Source organism: Zootoca vivipara, chromosome 12 (assembly GCF_965207765.1).
Source record: "Zootoca vivipara chromosome 12, rZooViv2.hap1.1, whole genome shotgun sequence".
NCBI classification, from domain to species: domain Eukaryota; kingdom Metazoa; phylum Chordata; class Lepidosauria; order Squamata; family Lacertidae; genus Zootoca; species Zootoca vivipara.
This window is the reverse complement of record NC_142595.1, coordinates 49,848,364-49,873,777: the sequence shown is the minus strand read 5'-3', so window position 1 is coordinate 49,873,777 and position 25,414 is coordinate 49,848,364. Positions and strand designations below refer to the sequence as shown.

The 25,414-nt window shown below is 53.0% G+C and overlaps 1 protein-coding gene across 8 annotated transcripts in view; it reads left to right on the top strand.

Moving 5' to 3' along the window:
* Nucleotides 1-25,414, top strand: part of KDM6B (lysine demethylase 6B) — a 97,172-nt gene that overhangs the window by 24,890 nt on the left and 46,868 nt on the right. For 7 of the 8 annotated variants that reach the window (XR_015946702.1, XR_015946707.1, XR_015946704.1 and 4 more), the window contains exons 2-5: nucleotides 4,239-4,368; nucleotides 22,882-23,025; nucleotides 24,024-24,162; nucleotides 24,996-25,125. Coding sequence is in view for 1 of the 8 variants with exons in the window: in XM_060281901.2 (XP_060137884.2) it covers nucleotides 25,001-25,125 (125 nt within the window). In the remaining 7 variants the exon portion in view is untranslated. Of the gene's footprint in view, nucleotides 1-3,363; nucleotides 3,391-4,238; nucleotides 4,369-22,881; nucleotides 23,026-24,023; nucleotides 24,163-24,995; nucleotides 25,126-25,414 lie in introns of those variants that run through there. The other variant, XR_015946708.1, reaches the window with a different exon arrangement.

The following is a 25,414-nucleotide window of genomic DNA, read 5'->3' as shown; positions in this document are numbered from 1 at the left end:
GACATGAGCCAGCAGGAAGAGAATTGCCTATGCAGTGGTACCTCTACTTACGAATTTAATGCGTTCCGAACGCACATTTGTAAGTCGGGAAAATTTGTTAAGTCGAATCCCATAGGAATGCATTGGGAGAAAAAATTCGTAAGTTGAAGCAACCCTATCTAAAAATTCGTAAGTAGAAAAAATCCTATCTAAACCACATCCAAGATGGCGGACGGAGCTCCACTCGTAAGTAGAAACATTCGTAAGTAGAGTTATTCGTAAGTAGAGGTACCACTGTTCTCATATCTGCTAGTGCAGATCTTGTTCCGGGGTGCAGAGAAGAAGAGATAAGGACCCCGGAGGCTGCCCTTGGCTGGGGGGGGGGGAAATGCACAGAAACGAGAAAAACCACCCCTGCATAGGGGTCCTCGAGGCGGAGGTGCCCGAAGGGAGCATCTGTGTGCATGGAGAAGGCAGAAGATGGCGCGTGGCTGCCGTTGTCTGCCCCGCCTTGCCAGCTCCTCCCGCCCTAACCTCTGCGCTTTCCCTCCTCTGTCGGGGGCAGCGTGCTGGGAAATCGCAAGTGCGGAGTGCATGCTTCCTGTAGGCCTCTGCCTGAGGCCAGAAAGCTGGGCTAAAAGTGGGTCGCTAGCCCGATCCAGCACATATATGTTATGTCCCCTCTAGCAGAGAACAGTTGTCGTGTCAGGTCCCGAGGTTCGGCAAAAAAAAAAAAAAAATAATCCTCTCATTGGGCCAGTTTGGGCTGGTGTAGAATGTGTTGTCTGCTGCACTTGCAAAACTCCGAGAGACCCAAACTTCGCTCGGCTTTAAAAAGAGATAAAATAAAATAAAGCAAAGTCCGGTCCTCCGTTGCCGGGCTCCTCCCCTTTCCCAGGGGGTGCTCGTTGTGGGCCAAAAATACCTGCAAGGGTCCCCCTGCGCCAGTGGGCCCAGCTGCCTGCGCCGCACCAGGGCGGTGTTACATCATCAGGCGCTGCAGGTTGCGCAGCCTTGCATCATCAGGGCAGGACACCAGCTGCTGTGCCATGGAAGCACATGTGGGGCCGGCTTCGCTCCCTCTGCTTCCCAACAAGGTCTAATCCCCAACCTCTTTGCTGCTTCTCTCTCTCTCTCCCCCCCCCCCCCCCGGTCATTCATCTGACACAGAATGAAAATAGGTCTGTCCTGGAAGCATTTTTATTATTATCTGGGACCCCTGGGTTTCCCAAGGATGTTTGCGTGCAGGAGTTCTTATTGAAGGACTCCCAGGGCCTCCCCTCAGTTGTAGGCCTCGCAACCCCCAAAGCGGGCGTGGTTTTCTGTGGGAAAGGGCGTTTCCAGGAGTGGGAGATGGTGGGCCTATGGCACAAATGGCGAAATGTTACGCATTGAAGCGCATGAAACCCCAATGATCATGTTGGGGACGAACGGTGTGCTGTGAGCAAGTTTAAAAGTCCCACCGCAGGGAGGAGAGGAATGCAGGGCAAGAGTTTTCATCCATTAAAATAAAAATGTCGCTGGTTGCTTGATTCTGAACTGGTGGCCGTACTTATTTCCCACTTTTTGTGCGCATGCTTTCACGTGTACAACAGCTCACTTTCGTGGTTGTGAACACACAACCAGAGACAGGTGGAAGAAAGTGGCTGTTTGCCGTGGACGGTTCGGTTTGGAGTAAAAAATAAAGTGGTTTTAAGCTTGTGCCTGGAGTATTTGGTTGCAATGTCTCAACGGATGCCCGTTCTTTATTAGTTTAGGAGTCAGCGTGGCACAGAGATGAACAGGGTCGGGCCAGGACCTGGGTTCGAATCCTCACTTGATGCTCGCTGGGCGACCTTGCACCCAGCCAGTCTTTCAGCCTAACCCACCTCACAGGGTTGTTGGCGGGGCTGAAGTGGAAGCGAGAGAACGCTGCACACCGCGTTGAACATCTTGGAGGAAAGGTGGGGTATACAGAAATGAGCAATAGTGAGCACCTGGAACGAGGTCTGGGTCCTGTTTCTGGGTTCCCTGGAAGAGGTGTGGTGTAGCATCTGGTGGAACCCAGGCCGAAAGCCCAGCCTGCAGAGAGCAGTGAACTCTGCATGCGGTCAGAGGTACGCCGCTTTGTTGCTCCGCATGTCCCCAGGGCTGACGTGGGAACAAAAAGCCTCCGGGTTTGGATTCTGAGTGAGAAGGTCCAGCCAGAGTTGAATTTTGGAATTTACTCAGATGGTGCAAATAGGATGTTGGCGAGAGAGAAATGTCCCTGCCATCAAGGAGCTTACAATTTGACGGAGGCGAAATAACAGAGGAGGCTGTATTTAAAAAGCTACTATAGTGGGTGCGTTTTGAGGGGGGGGGAAGGGGGAAGCACTGGGTGTGGGCTCGATCCTCAGCCTGGGTTGCCGAAGAGCCCTTGGCACCGTCTCCAGCTGCTCCACCCTCCGGAAAGGGATCCCCCCCAGCCCTCGTGGGCGTCTTTGAAGGGCCCCCTTGTGCTGGCTGGAGTGGACCCTTCTGAATGTCCATTGTCTCTACACACTGGGGCCTTTATCTCTGCCAAGGCTGATACGCCACCCTCGACGCACCATTTCTGCAGACTCTCCCCAGTTAACGGCCATTATGTCATTTACGAGAGCATCCCTACTAATGCCTTTTTAATGCGCCGTTCTTCTGCAGCCCGGCTTGTTCCCATTTTACAGATGAACTGAGGGCCTGCCTTCGCTGCTGCTGCTGTGTGCGTGTCTGTTCTGCAGCATGACATTGATGCAACAAGTGTGCATTCGTGTCGGATTCATACTGGAACATGCACACATTCGTTGCGCTTTGCGGGTTCTTCTGCAGTGCAGCCGCGGTACTGACTTCTCGAGGGGTGCCCTTGCGCCGTAGCGGTACACTGGCGGTGTGGGGAGTTACCGGGTCTCAGGAGGAAACTATGGGGCATGCACCGATTGGAAACGAAGCAGTGTGTCTGCCCCCAAACTCTTGCAAGCGCAAGAAGTATTGAAAGCGTGGAACCGCCCCAATAGCACAATTAATCACCGGTGCATGTTAAAAGGACATCCGAAGGCTTGCTCTCAGCTGTGAAGCAACTTTGCGTCACAGGGGTGAGACCGGAATGCCAGCGCACTCTCTCTCTCTCTCTCGCCCGCAGGTGCCCTGTTCCAACTTTCCCCTTCAATCTCCTCTCTGGGTTTCCCCCTTTTTTGAAAGAGAGTTTTGACACTTTGGTGACTAAGCTGGTTCGGCAGAAGGCAGGGCAGGTTCACCGGGGCTGTGGTTTTGTTTTTGGCTGAGCCCTAGAGGGAATATCGCCGGATAAGTTGGGTCAGGTTTTTGGTGTTGTTGTTTTTTTGCAGGAAGAGCTTTGGAGCACAGCCCGCTTCCTCCCAAGGCTCTGGCTCAGTGGTTCCAACAAGGAGTGGGCAGGTGTGTTTGGATTTTGGGGTTCCCCGACGATGTCACCTTTAGGGACACCCTGGCTTGACACGCCTCCCCCCCCCCCCCCGGGAGGAATGAGCAACTGAAATACCAAGCGGGCTTCAGCCTCTGGGCTTTTGATAAGTTGCAGCTGTTGTCTCCTTGGAGCTGATAAGGCAAGCAGGCCTCGCAGCTTTCGCTTGGGGCGGCCAGCTGCCGAGGTGAGCCGGGTGCAAATCCTGCAAGGGGAGCAGGTTCTGTAGGGAAAGCGTGCAGGGAGGTTCAGGGGCAGAAAGGGCCCTTGCTCACAGGCAGAAGACCCCCCAGGTTTATCCTCAAAAGGCTAGGCGGGCTTTTCCTGCTTCCTCTTGCAAAAAGAGCATATCCGCTTCGGAGTTTCCTGGAGTTCAGCAAAGAGCTTTCCTTCCCTTGGCGCCTCCCCAAGGTGTCCCGGCAATTATGGCGAAGGCGTTTACTTCAAAGCGCAAGGAGGTGCAAGTTGCGTTAGGTGTGCACATCCCCCCCCCGTGGGAGTGCACTGGAAGGGGGGGGCTGTGCTTCCTCTGGGGCAGAGGCCGTTTGGCACATAGGTGAATTGCGGCTGTTTCTGGAGTGTGGCATGTCTGCAGAGCTATGAAAGAATACGTGTGTGTGTGTGTGTGTGTGTGTGTGTGTGTGTAGAGCTGGATGCTCTCTTCAAGTGGGCGAGTGGGATTTCAGGTGAATAGGTGGCGTCACCCTGTGGGATTTGATTTATTCCCTGGAAATTAGCAGTATGTGTGTGGGGGGGAATTCTGACTCTCCAATCAAAGCCTCCTCCGTTCTCTCTAACTCGCCCTTCCTTCCTTTTCCTGCAGGATTGGGTCCCACACCATGGCTGGAGCGTAGTCTGACCCTCCCCCCCACACCAGCCGTGTCTCGCATGGGCCCGGCATGTGGGGGGTGTCAGCCGATGAGAAAGCAGCGACGGGACCTCCCCTTCCTTTGGTGAGTGGGCTGGTTTTCCCATGAATGAAATTTTAATTATTATTTTTTTTGGCTTTCCAGTTTGACCCTTTTCAGCGATTTTTGTGATTTCTGTGTTTTGTTTTGTTTTTCAATTGGCAGCGGGGGGGCGCTATGTTTGGGGGTGGGCAGGGGGTGGGTGCGACCTTGAGGGTTTTCTGTGTTTTGGGAAGGGGATTTGCGGTTCTGGCGCAAACTATGCGATGCAGTCAAACCTCGGTTTGCGACCGCCTCCCTTTGCGACCGCTTCGGTTTCCAGCCACCGCGGACCCGGAAGTGTTTACATCCGGGTTCCGCGGTGCTCGGATGCGCAGAAGCGATCTGCACAGCGCATGCGTGTGCAGAAGCGCTCTCTTATCAGTGCTTCGCGCACGTGCAGAAGCATGCCTTCGGGGAGCGACTGATTCGGGGGGCGACCGGCTCTGCGGAACGGATTGCTGCGGAACGGATTGCTGCGGAACGGATCGCAAACCGAGGTACCACTGTAATGGAGCAAGAATGGGGGGACCTTTTTCCAGGCGAGGGCCACGTTCCCTTCTGAGCAGCCTTTCGGGGGCCCACAGAGGGCGTGGCCAGAGGCAAAGGTGGGCAGGCTACAAATGTGACTTTTGCCTTCTGCGCATGCTTGCGCATCCGGACAAGCAAGAGGCCTTCTCAAGGGTTGAAGGACACATTTCAGCAGGGCAAAAATCTTTGGGGTGCAAAGCTGGGCTGGTGAGGGGTGTGGCGTGTGGGATGTTCTGGGGGCCTGAAGGGGCCACATCGGACTCTTTAGGCCTGAGGTTTCTCGCCTCTGATACAGACAATTGAGAAGGATACATGGCTCTGTGTGTGTGTGTGTGTGTTTGTGTTTGTGTGTTTGTGTCAGACAGTGCTGTGGAGGAAATCTCCCCCTTGATGCACATTCTTCCGTTGCGAGGCCGTGAAACGAGCGCACGTCGCATCTCTCTAGGAATATGGAAAGGCCAGCCCCTTTGTGCACAGTTGTGCATGTTGCACTTATATTTTTATTTTCCCACAGCCGGGGACAATAGCTGGGCGCCCGCGTGTTGCAAAGACACACAGGCACACATATGCAAAAGCAGATTAGCTCTGCCTCTTGCCCTTCCTTCCTTCCAGCCTGTGAGGGGGGCCTGACAGACCAGGCTTGGACCTTGGCACAATTCCGCCCCCCCCCTTGCGCCTCTTTGGCATGCTGCCGGGGTAGCAGCTGGGCATGTTGCGAGGGGGGGGAGACAGAGAGCACAAGGGAGGGGGAACATGGAGGGAGGTTCTCTCTCTAGTAACCACAAGGAGGCAGAGAGAGAGAGAGAGAGAGAGAGAGAGAGAGAGAGAGAGAGAGAGAGAGAGTATTGCATGCACCTCCCCTAAACGCCCAGCCACAGCTGTGACCTTAAAAGGCTCCTTGCCGGAGTGAACGCTTAACCCCACGCCGGCCTTCGCCACCGCGCTGCTTCTGGGGGGCCAGGCCCATGGACACAGCCTGCCCCCCACCCGCCTCCTTTTTTTTTTTTTTTTTTTGCTACCCTCCCCATATTATCTTTCCCTCAGCAGCTTCTGGATTTTACAGAAGGAACAAAGGCTCCTGGTGGCGATATGACTATCCTTATAAGTTCATGCGAGGCAGCGGTTTGCTTTATCCGCACTTTCCCCCGCCTGTGTCACAGATGGAGGCCGTCCTGGGCGGGTTTGGTTTTTCGCGTGGCTCCTGCAGCACCACCCAAAAACGCGCAAATGTTTTCGTACAGCCGCAACATGGCTGCCCTGGGTGTGAGGGGGAGTGCCCCTCTGTCTGGCGCATGCCCTGTCTTACGATGGGCCTTGTGGTGCTGGGCTAGGGTCCTAGGTGCCTCAGAGCATTGTGGGATTGATGGTGCGCTAGGCCTGTTAACCTTCTGTGGTGCTGAGCGGCCGGCAAGGGCTTTCTTCATGTATACAAACACAAAACTCGTGAGTTCCTGTGGCCGTGCCCAGCCTCCTTTTCCGCCACCTCAGAATTCCCTCAGAAACTGCCTCAGAAACCCGGCATGGGGAAGCTTGCGCCTTCCTCCCGATGACACAACGCAGGAACTAGTGGGGATCTTGCCGTTTGCTCGCTTGTCTGTGGCCTTTCTTGTTTCTCTTTTTAAAACCGCCTCCTGGTTGCTCTGGAGGCAGTCGGCTACCAGAAGGAAGGAAGGAGAGTGGCGGACCGTGAGGGGAAAGGTGTCTTGGCTGCGCACTCATGCCTCCTCTAGCCTGAGTCAGCCCACTGAGGCTTGTGGGCCTGGATGGGGCAGCTAAGATGAGGCAGCAGTCAGGGCCCTCTCTCCCCACACACCGTGGCAGGCCGCTGGCCTTGGGGAAACAGCGGTCTCTATAGCCGTTGTGCGGTTGCAGGGCGCATGGGCCCGCCTGTGGAGGTGTGCGCACAGGGATCTGGGAGCTGCCTTTTTGTGACGCCACAACTTTCCCTTCCTTTGCTTCTTGTTCTGCTTTCCCCTCTCCGGTCTCTGCGCACTCATGTCCTCCGGCGCGTGGGATCGAACAGCCCGCCCTCAGATGTAGGAGAGCTCTGCGTGCATGCATGCGTGCGCTCGCATTGCAGGGAAATACATAGCTAGAGACACGGTGTGTGTACGTCTCTGCGCTTACACATTTGCAAAGTTTCATGCGCCGCCCATGTCTGTTATGCGCTCCTGGCCGGTGTGACTGTGTTGGGGTTTGCTCTCTCTCAGTGTGTGTGTGTGTGTGTGTGTTTTCCCTGTTAGGCTTTTCTTGCTTGCATTTCTTGCTTGCATTTCCTCAGAACGGAAGGCCGGCCGGCTGGGGCTGGGCGAGGAGGAGGCCGCCACCTCCTCGTCTGGGATTCCCAGGCGGGGCAACGATGTGGGGAGCTGAGTGGAGGAGGGAGCTAGGGGGGGGGGGTTGATGATGATGTCACCCCAGCCCTTTAAACCAGGGCAAGTTTCCCGGGGGTGGAGGGAACGGGGGGGGGGCTGAGTCATTTGTGGCCGGAATCCACCCCCCGCATGTGCTCTGCTGACTTGGCAGGGGCCCCGAACCCCACACGGCGTGTGTGTGTGTGTAGGGGGGGGGAGGGCAGGACACGCCGGCAAGCGAGGGGAGGAAGCACAGAAGTTAAGACACACACAATTCCCTTGGCTGTGTGCGAGGCAGTCAATGCTCCTTTGTGTACCCCTGGGGGACAGCAACGCTTTGAAGCACGCCATGCCTCTCTGGGGCCACGAGGTAAGCCCAGGCCGTGGGTGTGGGCGTGGGTGTGGGTGTGTGAGGCCGGGGTCTCTCTGTGTGTGTCTGCCTCCTTTGTGTGTGTTTGTGAGTGGAAGGGAAGGATTCTCCCAGTAGCAGAGAGAGAGAGAGGAACACCAGAGTTCCCGTGCCGGTTTTTCTCCTGGCACATGTCACGCGCTCAACACTCGCCGGCTCAATCTCGAACACCTTGCCCTCCCTGAGCTGGGATTCCTGCACATCGAGGGTGTGTGTGTGTGTGTTTGGGGGCTACATGACCCTTTGGGTCCCTTCCAACTCAAGGTGTGCGTTTATTTGCCGTGGGCATTGCTGGTTCAGCATTCTCAAGCAAAATTGTATGTTGTGTGTGTGTATGGGGGGGGAGATTGATTCCCACAGGGTGTGTGTGGCTCTGGTGGCGCTGGCCCCCACTGTGCCAGGGGCGACTTGTGCCTGCGCTTCTTCTGGGTAGGGGTGGGGAACGCAAAGGGGGTCACTCTAAAGTTTTTGTCTCTCGCTCGGCGAGGGTTGCGAGACTTTCGGGAGGAGTTGACTCACTTCTGCCCCAGTGTTGTAATCTTGTGCAAGGACCCGGTTTGTGCTGAAATTCTCGTGTTTTGTTTGTGTGCAATCCCCCTTCTGCCCCGCCAAGCTTCAAGGCCTCTTTTGTTAAAAAAAAAACCCATGCCCCCTTACCCTCTTCTTAGCGCCTGTCCGCCTGGGTCCTTCGCTCTGCGCATTTCGTGAAACGATAAGGATATGGGGCAATGTTTGTATATGTGCAAATTCAGATATGTTTGTATATGTGCAAATTCAGAGATGTCCGTACGTCTGGATGTTTGTGTATCTAAAACAGCCTCCCCAAAACCGCTGCCCTCAGCCCTGAAGGGTTGTTGTGTTGTTGTTGTTGTTGTTGTTTTTATTATTTACTGTATTTATTTCATAAAACTTATATATTGCTTGCTCGTGGAGGGAAGCCCTCAAGGTGGTTTATGACGAAGATGACACGGAGAAATTATCGCTAAGAGGTTTACAGCCGTAATTTAAAATGTACAGAAAGTTAAAACGGCAATAGAATAGACTAGAGCAAATTCAAACCCCTGCAAACTTTCTGGGCATCTAGGTGGGCTTGCCCAGAATAGATGTGGACTCATTTTATAACCCACTTATACAATAAGTAATATGTTGTTGTTATCATTATCGTTATCGTTATCGCTATTACTGAAACAAGAAGGTTTTCAGCTGGCTCCAAAAAGAGCACAGTACAATGAAGCCGCCAGCAGCCTGATATCAATCAGCAGGGAGTTCCAAAGAGTCACACTAGATGAGGCAATAGCCAAACTCCGGCCCTCCAGATGTTTGGGACTACAACTCCCATCATCCCTAGCTAACAGGACCAGTGGTCAGGGATGATGGGAATTGTAGTCCCAAAACATCTGGAGGGCTGGAGTTTGCCTATGCCTGCGCTAGATGGCCAAGTCCTTACAGATGTGGTGCAGTTATTCAGTGGTGCCTGAAAAATGCCCGTGGGCTTCCAACAAAATATTAAAATACAGAAATCCATCAAACATTAAAAGCTTCCCTAAACAGGGCTGCCTTGAGATGCCTTCTAAAGGTCTGGTAGTTGTTTTTCTCTTTGACATCTGCTGGGAGGGTGTTCCACAGGGCGGGTGCCACTACCGAGAAGGCCCTCTGCCTGGTTCCCTGTAACTTGGCTTCTCACAGGGAGGGAACCGCCAGAAGGCCCTCGGAGCTGGACCTCAGTGTCTGGGCAGAACGATGAGGGTGGAGATGCTCCTTCAGGTATACTGGGCCTTTGAGGCCGTTTAGGGCTTTAAAGGTCAGCACCAACACTTTGAATTGTGCTCGGAAATGTACTGGGAGCCAATGTAGGTCTTTCAAGACCGGTGTTATGTGGTCTCGGCGGCCACTCCCAGTCACCAGTCTAGCTGCCGCATTCTGGATTAGTTGTAGTGTCCTTTTTGTTGGTGTGTATCTGTGTGTTCCTTAGGGGCATTTGATGCACACACACACACACACACACACACACACACTCCCCCCCCCACAATAACAACCCCCCCAAAAAAAAACAATGGGGCAAGGCCCCCTTTGATTTCTGGGTGTTTCCTACTCTCTGTCTTTTGAGGCAGGTAGATGCAAATCTGCAGAGGTGGGTTATTGGGAAGCCAGGTCGGAATCTTGAGAAATCTGATTCTGTCTGGGATTCCCCAACTGCATCACCCAAGGGGAAAAAGGGGGGGGATTCCCGGCCCTGTTGTGATCTGTTAACCCCTGAAATGCCGAGGGGCTTTCCTCGGGTGCAAGTTAGCTGAACTCCCTGCTTGGGGGGGGGGAGGCTTAGTGGTGTACGGTGGTCTGCCCTCCCCACCCACCTCTCAGACCCGGCCCATGCTAAGCACAAAACTCACATGAAACAGAAGAATAAGCCTGCGCTTCTTTTGAATGATCTCTTTGTGCGATTGGCCCTTATCTGTGGTGGCGGCGGCAGAGGAGGAGTCATGGCAGAACACCACACGCCCACTCCGTTGGACAACTCAAACACACCGCGTGGGTCCCTCGCGCATGGGCCCTGCGCACCCCTGGGCGCAGCTCGCAATGTGTATTTTCCCTAGTGAGTTGGTTAGTAGGAGCGTGGCCGTTGTGAGGGGAATCTGCTCACGTCAGCCTGCCCCCGGCCGTGTCGTTCTTCAACCGTGCGAAGCGCGCGTGTTGTTTGGCTTTGCTGGTGCCGGGTTCAAGGAAGTCGTGGGCTCCTGCCGTCACGCCGTCAGCCCACCGTGCTGCGAAAATGGCACATGTGGGGGCGTTGCTTCGCCGCACACCAGGCACTGTTGCGTGTGGGTGTGTCTGTCGCACTGCCCTATGTGTGGGGCTGTGTTTTCCGGATTGCTGTGTGTGGGCAGAACTGGGCCGCTGTTGTGTATGTGTGTGAGCGTGTGTGTTTTATCCTGACTTGCATTTATAGATCGATGTGTGTGGATGCCTTGTGTTTTGAGGGGAAGGAGTGTGGGCTCTCTCCGTGTGTGTGTCACTGCGAGGGGTGTGTTTTGTGCCTCCCTCGCGGTGCACGCATTAAGGATATGAACCGAATTAACTCTCGCCCTCCTCTCCCAAATCTCTCAGTGGTTTCCAGGACATGGGGGGGGGAGAGAAATGGCAGCCTTTCTGATGTTGACTCAGCGCTGACACAGCTGTTCTCACCCTCCTGTGTGCAAGTGTGTGGGAGACCTGTTCATTGTGCCTAATGAATCACACACACACACACACACACAAAAGAGCAGCCGATCCCTTGCAAACAGGTTCCTAAACCCACATCCCAGAAAGCGGCCGGTTGCTCCAGGTTCTCCTGACCTACAGGGTCTTCCCACGCTTTGCTCTCTGAGCGCTCCCTCTCCACGCTCCCTGGGGGAGGAAAAATCCCGTGCGCCTCCCCCTGGACTGGGGTTGGGATATGGGGTCTCCTTGTTAGGACACCGGTCCCTACCAAGAAGATGAAAAGAAGCCAATCATAGAGTTGGAAGAGACCACAAGGGCCATCCAGTCCAACCCCCTGCCAAGCAGGAAACACCATCACAGCATTCTTGATACAGGTAGGTAGCCGTGTTGGTCTGGGTCGAAGTAAAATAAAAAAATTCCTTCAGTAGCACCTTAAAGACCAACTAAGTTTTTATTTTGGTATGAGCTTTCGTGTGCATGCACACTTCTTCAGATACCATTCTTGACATATAGCATTCAGATAGCATTCTTGACATATGCCTGTCAAGCCTCTGCTTAAAGACCTCCAAAGAAGGAGACTCCACCACACTCCTTGGCAGCAAATTCCACTGCCGGACAGCTCTTACTGTCAGGAAGTTCTTCCTAATGTTGAGGTGGAATCTTCTTTCTTGTAGTTTGAATCCATTGCTCCGTGTCCGCTTCTCTGGAGCAGCAGAAAAAAACCTTTCTCCCTCCTCTATATGACATCCTTTCATATATTTGAACATGACTATCATATCACCCCTTAACCTTCTCTTCTCCAGGCTAAACATACCCAGCTCCCTAAGCCGTTCCTCATAAGGCATTGTTATAAAATCATATTGGGGGGGGGGTTTGCAGGACACCATTATTAATGAACAGAGAGGGGTGACAGAATTTGACAGCTGCAATACCCAGAATCCTGTTCAATGCCATCTTCCCTGTCTCCCCACCCCTCCCGCTAGGACACGACCCTGCCTGAAGGAAGGCTTAAGGATCTGCATATGCACAACAGTTAGCATAAACTCACACATTTCCCCTCTCCACCTCCCCTCCGCCCAGAACAAAACAATGTTTCCAGAAGAAAGGGGGGGGGGGAACCGCCCAAATCCAAAGTGACACTTTTCTACTCAAGTTAATAATACAGCCTATTATATGTTCTCTTACCATGAAATCTCTATCCGCTGCCTCTGTATTAGAATTGCTAGTATCTCTCTGTATTAGAATTGCTGTTTTATATCTTAGAACTGTATATGTCAGGACTGCTACCTTTTAATTAGAAATCCCTGTATTAGGTATGTTTTCCAGGTATATTTTCTGTATGAACCCTGTATGACCCCAACCCACCTGAACCTTGCCCTACTACCACCCTATACCCATTCAAGGACACACGGACAATAGAGGGATTAGCTGGAACAACTTTATTCAAATAAATTGCCATCCTCTACGTAGCCCACCCTTCCATGGCCTGGGGGAAAACACCTGCCGGGCGGACTTCCACCCCACGGAAATCGCCAGGAACTGCCCCACCTCTGCACCCATCTCGACTGATTGCCCCTCCCGCCAAACAAAAGGGAACACCATCAGCGACAGGAGAAGAGCAATTGACATCCCGCCATCTGAAAGAAAAAGTCATCTCCTCACCCAGCTAATCCGATCGCCGCCCATCCTCCTTGTCCTTCCCCTCCCTCCCAGTCCAGGGATTTTCACGCAGGGACAGGAGGGCATAAAAAGGGGCTTCACCATTTCCCGGGGTTCCTTCCTTCTTTCCAGAGGCAGGGACCCTACAGCTGTAGCTTTGCATTCTGCAATAAAGGGATCGGTTTGTTTTTCCTGACAGCATCGTGTGGTCTCTGTCATTTTCCCGGCGGAGCTGAACTTAGTGCAAATTTTGGAGCTTCCGACCCGCGCCTGTCCTTCTTAAAAGGCAACGCATTTTGGGGTACGTTTTTTCATAACAATATGGCGAGCCAGCCAGGAGACTCCGTTTAGCCGTACTCTTGGGGCGCCGTGGTTGGGGAGCCCAAGCGCACCCAGCCATTTGCAGGGGGGATCCCCATCCCCGACTGTCCCTGGAGTTCTGGCCTAACTGGGATCCTTGGCGGGACCACACAGGGAAAACAAACAGGATCCAGACGGCCGTGGGGTTTGATTTTCCAAGATTTTCTTCTCCTGTTGTCGCGAGGTGATCAAGCTTCAGGAAAAGAAGGCAGCGCGCTGCGAAGTGAGTATCAATAGGGAATAATTGGCTGTTTGGGGTGGGGAACTGTCACAGCAATCAAACTCTTTCCTATTTTCACAACCAAAAAGCCCAAAGCCCGTCGGAGGCTGCCCAGGCTGAGGGTTTTGCGGTTGCCTTTTCTCCCCAAGGCTTGATATCCTTCGGAGTCTGCCCAGATAGAGAGCCTTGGGTAACTTTACCTTCTCTCGCCTGAAACTCAAAGGTCCATCGCTGCCCAGAGAGAGAGTTTCAAGGCATCCTCTAACTATCCCGGGTGAAGACGCCCCTCTGCCATGGCGACCCTTGTTGGGTATGACCCATGACCAGGGAATGCAAGTGCGCCCGTTCCTTTCCTACTTTGTATTCCTCAGTTCCGATCTGACATTGCGTAGGCAAGCGTTCAGTAGGACCTGAGTCTAGAGTGTAAAAGGCAGGGAGATTGCTGTGGCACCATTGAAACGCGTCGTTTCCAGGCCTTTGACCATTTTGGTTGCCCTCCTCTGGACACGTTCCAGCTTGTCAGTATCCTTCTTGAACTGTGGGGCCCAGAACTGGACACAGTACTCCAGGTGAGGTCTGACCAGAGCAGAATACAGTGGTACTATTACTTCCCTAGATCTAGATGCTATACTCCTATTGATGCAGCCCAGTATTGCATTGGCTTTTTGAGCTGCTGCATCACACTGCTGACTCATGTCAAGTTTGTGGTCTACCAAGACTCCTAGATCCTTTTCACATGTACTGCTCTCAAGCCAGGTGTCTCCCTGTGGAACTCGCTTCCGCAGGAGACAGGGCCGGCCTCCGACTTAGACGGTTTTAAAAGAGGATTGGACAGATTCCCTGGGGAGGAGGAGAGAACCACCGATGGCTTACGTTCTTATGGAAACTGGGTGGAAGCAAAGGGAGAGTATCTCTGGAGGAAAAGTGGTCTTGATGGAGACTGCAAGTGCTTTTGGGTTTCCGCTACCCTGAATCCGCGTATGTTCCTTATATTTGCGATCTGCTTCCCTGCCCAAGTGAGGCCTGTGTCTATGTGCTTGCGGTGTTTCCCATGCATTTGCGCGCCTTACGAGTGTGTGCTGCGTCTGTGCATACGTCCCCACATGTGTGTCTGTTTGGGTACATCTTTGGGCTGGGTGCAGGTGGCACATCCTGTATCTCTGGGGGGTCTTTATTTACCTGGACGGACACCCGCAGTTGGCACCAGCCCAGAGCCCGGGTTGCCCTCCCTACCCAACGCAGGCCCTGCTGCAATGCCCTGCCGTTTGCCTGCGTCTCCTTGTGAGGTGGGGGCCTGCCTGGTCACTTAAGCAGGAATGAATTAGGATTGCAATGTTCCTTTTGCGGCCTGGCTCCACCTGGAGAGATGCTAGCTAACCTCCCCTTCTCTCTCGGCCCCATCCCTATCGGGGAGAGAAAGCCTGTTCGGTGGTGGCTCCCATGTTGTGGAATTCCCGACCAAGGGAAGCTAGACTGGCTCCCTCTTGGTTATCATTCCTTTTCTGACCGTTGGGCCACCTCCCTCGCTCTCTCCCACGCCCACCTTTGTCTCCTTCACCCTCTTGGGCACCCATTCACTCTCTGCTCCTTCTCCTCATTCACGCCTTGTGTCGGTGCCCTCCGTGCTCTGGCACACTTACCCGTGATGCGCACACTCTCCCGTGACTCGCTGCTTCCTCTGTGGTTGGGGCGACTTGCCATCATCTCTGCTTCCCTTTTCTTGTAAATCTGTCCCGTAAGCAAGCGAGCAATCTCTGTTTCGGAGAATGTGGCCGCGGAGGGGAAAATGAAAGGACCTTTCCCCAAAACAACACAGCTCGGGAGGGTGTGTGTGTGGGGGGATGTTTCACCCACAGCCCCATCATTGATACAGGGGGAAATTTCTAAATCCTGCTTGCTGTGCGAGCATCGATCCGCTTGATCTTCTGCCCCATGGCAGCTGGCGGAGGGGGGCACTTTCCCCATTTTGTGCCATGCCCTTTGGGGCCAACCCGGCGGTACCCTTTCTGCCCCACTGGGTTCCGGGCAGCCGCCCCCGGAACCCTTGTCCCCGCGCCTTCCGGGAGGCGTGGGAGTGTTGGAGATCCCCTGCGCATCATGTTCGACGCACCGTGTGGGGGCCGCTGACGCGCATGCCTGGGGGAGGAGGATCACCTCATCTCCTCACCCAGAACTCTGTGCGCGTGGCGGGATGGGTGGGTGCTGAGTGCGAGAGAGGTTGTGGGAGTGTGTCGGGCGATGGAGCTGTGATGTGACAGGGTGTGCGTGTGTAGGAGCAAAAGAGAGCAACCACACACGTCTTTTGTGTTGTGCGGCCTGCTTTTGTTATTTTAGATTTCTAGCATCAAATAGGTGTCTTTTGTGTTTGCTGGGTTTGGCCACACCTTCTCCTTTGGGCTGTGTATCGACAGCTGCTTGCACAGGAAATGGTTTGCGAGACCCCGTGTGTGTTTGTGTGTGTGTGTGTGTGTGTGTGTGTGTGTTGGGCTGCATTTCCTGTCCCTCCTCCCCCTACTTCCTCCACTCACGTGAGCTGCCTCACTTCCTCCCTGGGTGGACGGTCCCCAAGTAACATCCCTGTCGATTTTTCCCATAATGCAACGTGGGCTTTTAAAGCGAGGAATGGTTTGGCCGGCGGCGCGGGGGGGGGGATGTAATGCTTCTCTGAATTTGCAGCTGCCTTGGCCTCCTTGCCGGGAGAAATCTTCAGCCTAGTAGCTGCCATTAACACCCACAGATGCGCAAGCCCTGGAGCGGCGAGGGGTGTGTGCGTGTTGGCGCCCTGGCCAGACTGGGTGGGAACTGGACACTTCTGCTGTCCGCAGGGGGGCGGGCGTAGTAGCTGGAGGCTGGGTGAGTCCCGAGACGGGTCAGCCTCGCCCTCCTACGCCAGCTGTGCTGCCAGGACTTGCCCCCATCGCTTCCTCTTGGCTCGCTCACAGTTGCGTCACGGCTCGGCCCCGAAATCCCCGCAGCAGCAGCAGCGTGGAGATTGCGAGGGTGGGCAGTAGCAGGGACAGAGAGGAGCATGCTCGTTTGTGTGCAAATTGGCGGGGCGCATGGATGTAGCTGGGCGTGGGGAGATGTGGGGCAGTGTGTCACAATAGCGTGAGCAAGGGAACGAGTGTGTGGTTGGCATCACCGGCTGGCCACACCAGAATACAAGCATGCAGACGCACAAAAGTTTTTGTGCGGCCCGGGGGCATGGGGAGATCGTGTAGAAAGCTCCCGGGTGTTTGGGCACACATGGAGATTGCGTGCGTGCTAACAACATGGGCTGCACATGTTTGGAAACGGGCGTGTGTAAGCCACATGTGGGGGGGTCACAGGTTTCTGAACACGCACAAACACGTCATTTGGCCCTGTGTGTGTGTGTGTGCAGATTTGCATGCCTGTCGAATCCTTGCCTTGTTCGTTTTATTTTATTTAGGAATGCATGTTCCACATTCTCTGCTGCCTGAAAAAAAGAGAAAAAGGCATGTCTTAACACAGGCATCCCCAAACTTCGGCCCTCCAGATGTTTTGGACTACAATTCCCATCTTCCCCGACCACTGGTCCTGTTAGTTAGGGGTCATGGGAGTTGTAGTCCAAAACATCTGGAGGGCCGCAGTTTGGGGATGCCTGTCTTAACAGCATTATGACACCACAGAGAGAGAGAGAGAGCGCCCCAAAACAATCTACGCAACCGAAAACACAAATAAACTAGAAGCGGCCCCAAAGTCATCCTAACACAAGCTAACAGAACTGGAATTTGGAATTGTCAACAAACAGAGCCCGCCGGGATTCCTTTCCCGTTGCAGCCACTTTTTCACCTTGGGGGTGGTCAGCCAGTCGAGATGGTGAAGCCAAGTGTGCCCTGGGTGACAAAGCGGCCCAGAACCTGGTTCTCTGTATTGGAAGGTGTGTATGCCTGGCCTTGCAGACTGTTGCAGTTCAACCTGAGGGGGGGAGCAGAAAGGCGCATGTTGGGGGCTGGGGGGGGCTGGTGCACCGTGCCGCAGTTGAGGGCGAGAAAACGCAGCGCGTATGTCTTGCGATACGGATCTCGCAAGAGTGTGAGCGTGCAAGGAGTGTGGAAGTAGTCCGTCTGCGAACTCTCGAGGCAGGTAGCACAGGTTCCCCAATTCGGTATTCGGAATGGCTCTGCAAAGTGAGTGTGTGGCTTGTGTGTGCAGGGCGAGCGAAGGGCTTTAGACCCCCGTGCCTCTTCAGGGAGGATTTCAACTTTTCAGGAGCTGTTATGTCGCCCCAAACCGGTTTCAAGTCCATATCATGATATCGGTTTCGTAATTTGGACCTGGCGATATATTGCCAATCACGATGTGTGTGTGTGCGTGTGCTGTGCAAAAATCACAATGTGGGAAGACCTGTGAAGCTGGCCAATGCCTCTCAACATGGCTCCATCCTTCAGACATCGCGATATATCGGTATATCACAATGTTTAGCCGGTGATACAGTGCAATGTTGAAAACCAGATATTGCCCAGGCAAACAAGCGTTTTGCACTGGGGTTACGTTCCTGACCCCATGACGGTGGAGAGCCTTTCCCCAGCCACTTCCAGGTCATGGCGGTGATATGCGCATGCGTGGCCGTGCATTAATTGGATGTGCGTAAATCGGCTGTTGGCTGTAGACCGCGGTGCACCTAGGGCATAATTTCAGCATGGAGCGCATCCTGGGTGATGCAAACACACTCCGCAGGTGTTGTAACTTTCCCTGAGCTTACCTACCGTGTTTCTCATATTATAAGACATGTCTTATATTTATTTTTTCCTCAAAAAAACACACTATGGCTTATTTTCAAGGGATGTCTTATTTTTTTCCTCCTCCTCCTGCCATGGCTGGCATTGCTGCTGCGCCTATCACTATGTCTTATTTTCGGGGTATGGCTTATATTCTTTGAATGCTTAAAAATCCTGCTATGGCTTATTTTATGGGTATGTCTTAAAATATGAGAAACAGGGTATGTCAGAACAGCCTGTTTCGCGCATATTATTATGGTAGTATGCGCCCTCTCCACGTCCAATTTGTCGTACATGCCTCCGGAGGTTTTGTGCCATGTCCCCAGCAGCTTCGTTGCCGTGATGTGCCTATGTGTTCAGCCCAAGCGTTGGGCAGCCTTGGCATGTGCCATGCTCTACCGCTGGCGTGCGTGCTTTGTGCAGTTGGCGCATTCGGAACAGAGGCTCGACTTTCTCTCACGCCCTCTATGGCAGGGAGACCAATATTCCTGGGACGCCTCCTCTCCGCCCCCCCTTCACCACATTTCACAAGGCAGGAGTATGCACAGGAGGTCTTACGACATGCTCACCCCCCCCCCGGCCTTACTTGCTCCAACGCAGCCGCCGCCGCTGCCCTGCCCCGCCCTGAGCCAAACTTAGCTCTCGGCTCTTCCAGAAATAGCCGTGGTCTTTGGCTCCAGGGTTGCTATTTGGTCTGGACGTAAATTCAGGCCCCGGCTCTCCTATCCAGAGTTAAAGGTTGGGAGGAGGGCCCTGCTAATTCCCCCCCACACCCAGGTTGTGTGTGTGTGTGTGTGTGTGTGTGTGTGTGTTTGGGGGTTTCCTAAGTGCAGCCATGTTTGGGGCAGTCAAACCCCCAGCTCCCTCTCCCACCACCCCTCCAGTAGCCGTGGGTGGACTCACGAGACACTGTCTGGCTCACGCCCACGGTAGGCGGAACACACCGGTGCTGCTGGCGGGGGGGGGTGCGGCAGCTGGTGTGTTTGGCCCAGGCTTATGGCAGGACGTAGACCCAGACATGCTTTGGGGGGGGGGCAGAAAAGACTGTGTGAGCCGTGAGTCACCGGCGGTGACTAGAGAGCCCCTTCTTCCTTTCCTTTCCCTTCACCATCCTGGGGCAGCGTGGGAAAAAGTTGCCTCCAGTTTTTTGTTGCCGCCAAACCCCAAACTTGCAAACTCCCCCCCACCCCCCTCTTTGCAATGGTTGAGGCAGGTTATTTTGGGATGGGGGGGGGAGAGAAGGAATAAATCCAGGCAATGCCTCACAAGCCTTATGCATAAAGGCTGGTTGATGCTGGGGCCTTGTTCCAGCTGCCACCCTCGCCCACCAGTGCAGGGAAGCAGCAGTAGAATCATAGAGATGGGAGGGACCCTGAGGGTCATCCGGTCCAATGCAATGCAGGGGTGTGCATGTGCAGAGTGCTTTTCCCTTGACACTCAGTCACTAGGACTCGCATTCAGCAATGGGGCTTTTCAGGAGAATGCCGTGAGCTGCTAAGAAAATGATCGCAGAGTCTCTGTGCGCGCTGAGCTGAGCCAGAAAATGTCACCCCACTGACAGGTCTTTTGGTTGCAACCCAGATTTCCTGGCGTGTGTTGTTAAAGGCCTGACAAGGATGGAGCAGAAATTTTGTTGGAGCAGAAATTGGACAGCATCACACACACACACACACACACACACACACACACACACTGGCCTTACTCTCTCACCTACCAAGCAGAAGCAAAATTTGAGGTTTTTTTTTTTAAAACTTGGGGCAACTCGCATGGCGGGTGGTGTGAATTTCAGTTTTTAAAATTTTAACCGCTCATCCTGCCAGTGCTTCCGGGAGGGAGGGAGAAATGAAATGGCCCAATATAATTTTCACACACGTACACACATTTCCAAAGGTGGAGAGAGAGATATAGAAGCGTACGACAACCTTGCAATGTAGGCCAGTGTGATTATCTCCCATTTTGTGGGCTGCTGCTTTGTGCGCACATCCGTGCGCGTGTATGTGTTGCAGAGGAGCATGAATGGCGGTCTTTTTCGTATCTGAAGAAGTGCGCATGCACACGAAAGCCCATACCAAGAACAAACTTAGTTGGTCTCTAAGGTGCTACTGGACAATATACAGTATTTCAGTTTGCATGCCACATTTCCTCACGGGGAGGCTGGGGGGGAGGGAAATGTCACAGGTAGGTGAAGCCATGGTTGGGGCAACAGGGGGTTTGGCTTTTACCTTTGCAAAGTGCACTACATTGTAGATACGCGCAAAGATCGGAGGTTTCTGCAAACACACACGCACCCTTCTTTGCCCAGACAAACAAGAGGCAATATCTGTTGGAAGCGGCCCAGAGTGCCTGGGGCAGCCCGGTCAGATGGGTGGGGTACAAAAAACTAATCTTTGTTATTGTTGGGGCTGATGGGAGTTGTAGTCCAAGCCAAGGTGGGCACAACATTGTGAAAAGCTAGTCTAACCGGCAGTGGATCTCTGGGGCTTTTAACCGTGAAACCTTTGCCGGCCCCTGCTTGGAATTGGTAGAGATATGAACCCGCTCTGCCCCAGTGCGTGCAAATCGCCCGAAATCATTTCGATAGCCGTGTTGAAAACCAGAGCGCATGACCTCTGCATACAGATCATGCCTCGCAATGAGAAGACCACCCCTCTCATTCCTGCATTTTGAAACCACGAGGGAAACACTAGTTATATATAGCAATTTAATAACACAACTATCAAGTTGTGCATATGTTTTGCGCATCAGTGCATATGTGTTTTGTGGCGCCTTATAGGCTAACACATTTGCTATGGCGCAAGTTTCTGCTGGCTACAGAGTGCATAAGAAGTGTTGCCCTGAGTGTGTTGAGTGTGCTAGGAACTGGGAGAGCAGGGTTCAAAAACCACACTCAGGCACGTGAAGTCCACTGGGGGATGAGCTTGGGCCAGGCACTAGCTCTCAACCTAAAAAAAAGAAGAAGGGAAAGAAAGGACCTCTGACAGTTAAAGTCCAGTTGCAGACGTCTTTGGGGTTGCGCCGCTCATCTCGCTTTACAAGCCGAGGGAGCCGGCATTTGTCCACTGTTAGGGCAAAATTCTGGGTGCGAGAATGCTCAGCCACCCAGCTCATCAGGCAAGGGCCTGTGGTCGTTGCGGAGTATAAAAGGAAGGAGTCCAGCCATGATCCGGAGCAAACAGCAAGGTTTATTACTGCGCAGCAGGTTCAATGCCAGACTGAACACCGTGAACAGGGCTGCAAGAACTTTTAAAACTTCCCACCACCATCCCATAATGCACATAGAAAGCATCATACATACATCACTTGTGACAGGGTAAAACGTCAGAAAAGGGGAAGGGGCAAGGGGCATTAGCATACAGGTAAAGAGGAGGTAAGCAGGATTAGCATAAGATGTCCCAGGACATTGTTAAGCAAGTACCAGTAAGTATCTGGGAAGGGATCCTTGAGTACCTGGTGGGGAAAAACAATGGGTCCAGGTGTGAGTATTGCCTCTGGCTTCGGAGGGTTGGGAATGGCAGGAGATGGTACCTGAATGGATTATGGATATGCAGAGGAGCACCACCCTGGCTACCTGACCTCTCGCTTAAAGGATTATGGCTGTTCCCTGCATCCCTGAGAGCCCTTGGCCAGAGTAGAAAAAGGGGGTTTCATTTAGAAATAAAGATACACTGTATTCATTCATAAAGAAATATGGTTACATAGAGTCTCAGGCAACAGAGAAGGGGTAGGAAAGGGAGCCTTTATTACTCAGGGCTTGATCTTGAGGGGGTTCGTGTTGGTGCGATACTAGAGTGGTGTTGTAGGATCAAATGGGGTCCCCTTGAGGGCATTAGTGCCAATCTTGATTCCCAAATGAAGCCTCGTTTGGGTGCCCCCCCCCTATGAAATTCCCTAACATCCACGAACAGTTTTTCATGGTCATGTGGCCGGCATGACTAAGCCGCTTCTGGCGCAATGAAACACCGCGATGAAAACCAGAGCAGCGCACGGAAACACCGTTTACCATCCCGCCGCAGCGGTAGCTATTTATCTACTTGCATTTTGATGTGCTTTCGAACTGCTAGGTTGGCAGGAGCTAGGGACCGAGCAACGGGAACTCACCCTGTTGGGGGGATTTGAACCGCTGATCTTCTGATCGGCAAGCCCAAGAGGCTCAGTGGTTTAGACCACAGCACCACCCGCGTCCTACCTCATAGGGTTGTTGTTGGGATTAAAAGATGAGAAGGTGAACCGCATCTGCCACGCTGGGCTCCTTGGAAGAGGAGGAGGAAGGATATGAATGCAGCAAATAATAGTGAAGTCAGGGGGAAATAAAATGCAGACTAGCACAATGATAGGGACCCAGGTGGCGCTGTGGGTTAAACCACAGAGTCTAGGGCTTGCCAATCAGAAGGTCGGCAGTTTGAATCCCTGCAACGGGGTGAGCTCCCGTTGCTCGGTCCCAGCTCCTGCCAACCTAGCAGTTCGAAAGCACATCAAAGTGCAAGTAGATAAATAGGGACCGCTCCGGCGGGAGGGTAAACAGTGTTTCCATGCACTGCTCTGGTTTGCCAGAAGCAGCTTTGTCATGCTGGCCCGGAAGCTGTCTGCGGACAAACACCGGCTCCCTCGGCCTATAGAGTGAGATGAGCGCCGCAACCCCAGAGTCGGACACGACTAGACCTGATGGTCAGGGGCCCCCTTACCTTTACCTTTTAGCACAATGATAATGACGTACTTGACAACAAGGGTTGTCAGGCACAATTTTATGCCAATAATAATAATGATGGTGGTGGTGGTGGTGATGTCGCCTCTTAAGGTCCTGCTGGTTTTGCTGGTTTTAGCTGTTTTTGCTAAAAAGCAACATCAGGCTATTAGGGAGTCATAAGGAATTACAGCAACACGAGACAAAAGACCTGGCAGATTTAGATAATGGTAAAAAGGTCTTCCCGACCCCAACTGCCCCCCACAAGCTGCCCCTGCCCGGCAAAAGCGCCTCTGCTTTGCAGCCTCCTCGAAAGACTAACTAACCCAAGCCATTCTCTCTTTTTCTATCTCTATGATTTCCAGACCTCATTAGGAGACGGAGGTGAAAGATGATTGGCGGCCAGGCGAAGGACTTCGAGTGATTGGCTGTCTTCGAGGAGAGAAAGAGAGAGAAAGAGAGAGAAAGAGAGAGAGAGAGAGCCACTCAGAGCTTCTCCGGCACAGTAGGTGTGTGCAGGGTGTGATTTCCATCAGAAGGGGTGGGTGTGGTAGGGCAAGGGATAACCCTGGGGCTGGCAGGAGCAGAGGCCCCGCCTCCCTTCCCCACATGAAGGAATTCCATTGGAGGGAGGGCAAAGGAGGCCCTGTGTGGATTGGATGAGAGGAACACGTGGCTCTGTTAACTCTTTCTTTCCTGCTGCTTAACGCTATATCCACAGAGATGGGCGGAAAAGGGAATGAGTTTCTGCTACTAAATTAATTGCATCCAGCCCCCTAATAAGGCAGAACCGAGGAAATTGATATAAAATCACCACAACATGTGTTTGGGTTTAATTATACAAAATTTTTGTTCACGTTCGTTTGAATGTTTTTTTGCATACACCTTTTGATGTTTTCAGCAATAAAAGAAACAGAGAAATGCATTGTGTTCGCAATAAATAGCTAAGTTACAGACCTTTGTATAATTTGAATTAGTGATTTCCTGTTCAGGCCATGTTCATATTGATTTAATCTGAAATGGAGATTATTCACCCGAACGACTTAACACCAAGATTTGGGGTGAATTTAATTGCACATTTGAGGAACAAACATCAAGGCTTCCAACATTGTTGTTTATCCCAGGCATCCCCAAACTACGGCCCTCCAAATGTTTTGGCCTACAACTCCCATGATCCCTAGCTAAGAGGACCAGTGGTCAGGGATGATGGGAATTGTAGTCCAAAACATCTGGAGGGCTAAAGTTTGGGGATGCCTGGTTTATCCTGGGCTTACTCCAGATCATCTTTTCCCCAAGCCTGGTGCCTTCCAGGTGCTGTTGGACTACAACTCCCCTCAGCCACCACAGCCAGTGATCTGGGATGATGGGAGTTGTAGTCCAGGAGCATCGGGAGGCTCCCGCATTGCTTGCCCTCCCTGGGAATCTAGACCCAAGGTGGGCAACTGAAGCAAACATATTTTTGAATTCCAAGTAATTTGTGCTCTCTCTCTTTTCTCCCCCCCCCCAGCATTTTATGTGGCTGTGACTGGAGAAGGGGAATAAACCAGAGGAAACTGCAGCAAGCCGCGGCAGGGTGGTGGCACCCGTCGCTCAGATCGGGGGGGTGGAGGGTGGGGTACAAAGGCGGATCCCCCACAGCGGGAGAGGTAAAAAAATAATAATTACTTGGGGAAATTAATAATGTGCTCATTTGTTGTTGTTGGGGTGGAATAGCAAAGCGGAGAGGGGGGGGCCGTGAACGTTGTTGGGATGGGGGCTGCAAGATATCTATTGGCAACTGTCGCAAAAGTGGCAACGCACCTTTTGGCAACTGTTGCAAAAGTGTTATCTCTCAGCAGCAGCAGCAACAACTAATTATCTGGGTGTATGAATATGGAAAGAATGTTCTAAAGAAAGTTCTAAAAGTTGTAAACTTTCCATAAAGTTCTAATATGGAAAGAAAGTTAATAAATGAAGTGTTGTGAGGTGGGGGGGGGCACGCATAGGAGGCTGCCTATTGGTTGGGGTGGGGCAGTCATTTGAAAGGGAAGTTGCTAGACGGGAAAGGAGGGCTGGGAGAAATTGTATTGCCAGAAACCCTGGAGAGCTGCTGCTGCTGCCAGCCAGTGCTAGCAGTACTGAGCTAGATAGATGCCAATGGTCTGATTTGACACAAGCTAGCGTCCTGTGTTCCTATGAGGAGCAGCTGGCAGATTGGATGGGAGCGGGCCTTGGACGGGGAGAACGGGATTGCTGGACAAGAGGCCAGGGAGCTGGAATAAGCTCCATATTGTGTTTATTTGGGGGTGGGGTGGGGGTGAGATTGTGGGAGGAGCCAGAAGCTGGAAGGGGTGGGCCTTAGAAGAAGGGTGATGGGTTGGTCAGAGGGGAGGAGGAGGAGGAGGAGGAGGAGGAGGAGGAGGAGGAGGAATTGGCCTCCATGAAGGTGGGAAGGAGCTCCCTGCTTGGCACATGAACCCCACTTCTCCCCCTATCACAGGCTGGATGCATCGCACAGTGGAGCAGTTGGGGGGCCGTGCTGGACGGGACCCCTTTTCTCTCGGCAACCTGGGCTGCAGCGGCAACGGCTGGAGCTCCTGCCATTCCCGCCCATGGCTCCAGGGCGGCAGGTGAGTGTCTTACGGCTGGGGGGGGGCAGGAGCGGCTGGGAGTCGTAGTCCGGAGGGGCGGCGCTGGCTGGGGCAGATGGGAGTTGTAGTCCAGGAAGCTCTCCAGGTTGACGAAAGCTGTTCCACACCAGCCTTGCGTGTGTGTGTATGTGTGTGTGTGTGTGTACACACAAATATATATAAAATTCATGTGTGCACACCTGCGAAGCAAACACACAGCTGTGCAAAGAATCGTGGGCGATGAATTGCATTCGCCTCCCTGAGCGCCCTTCATAAAACCGCACCCGTT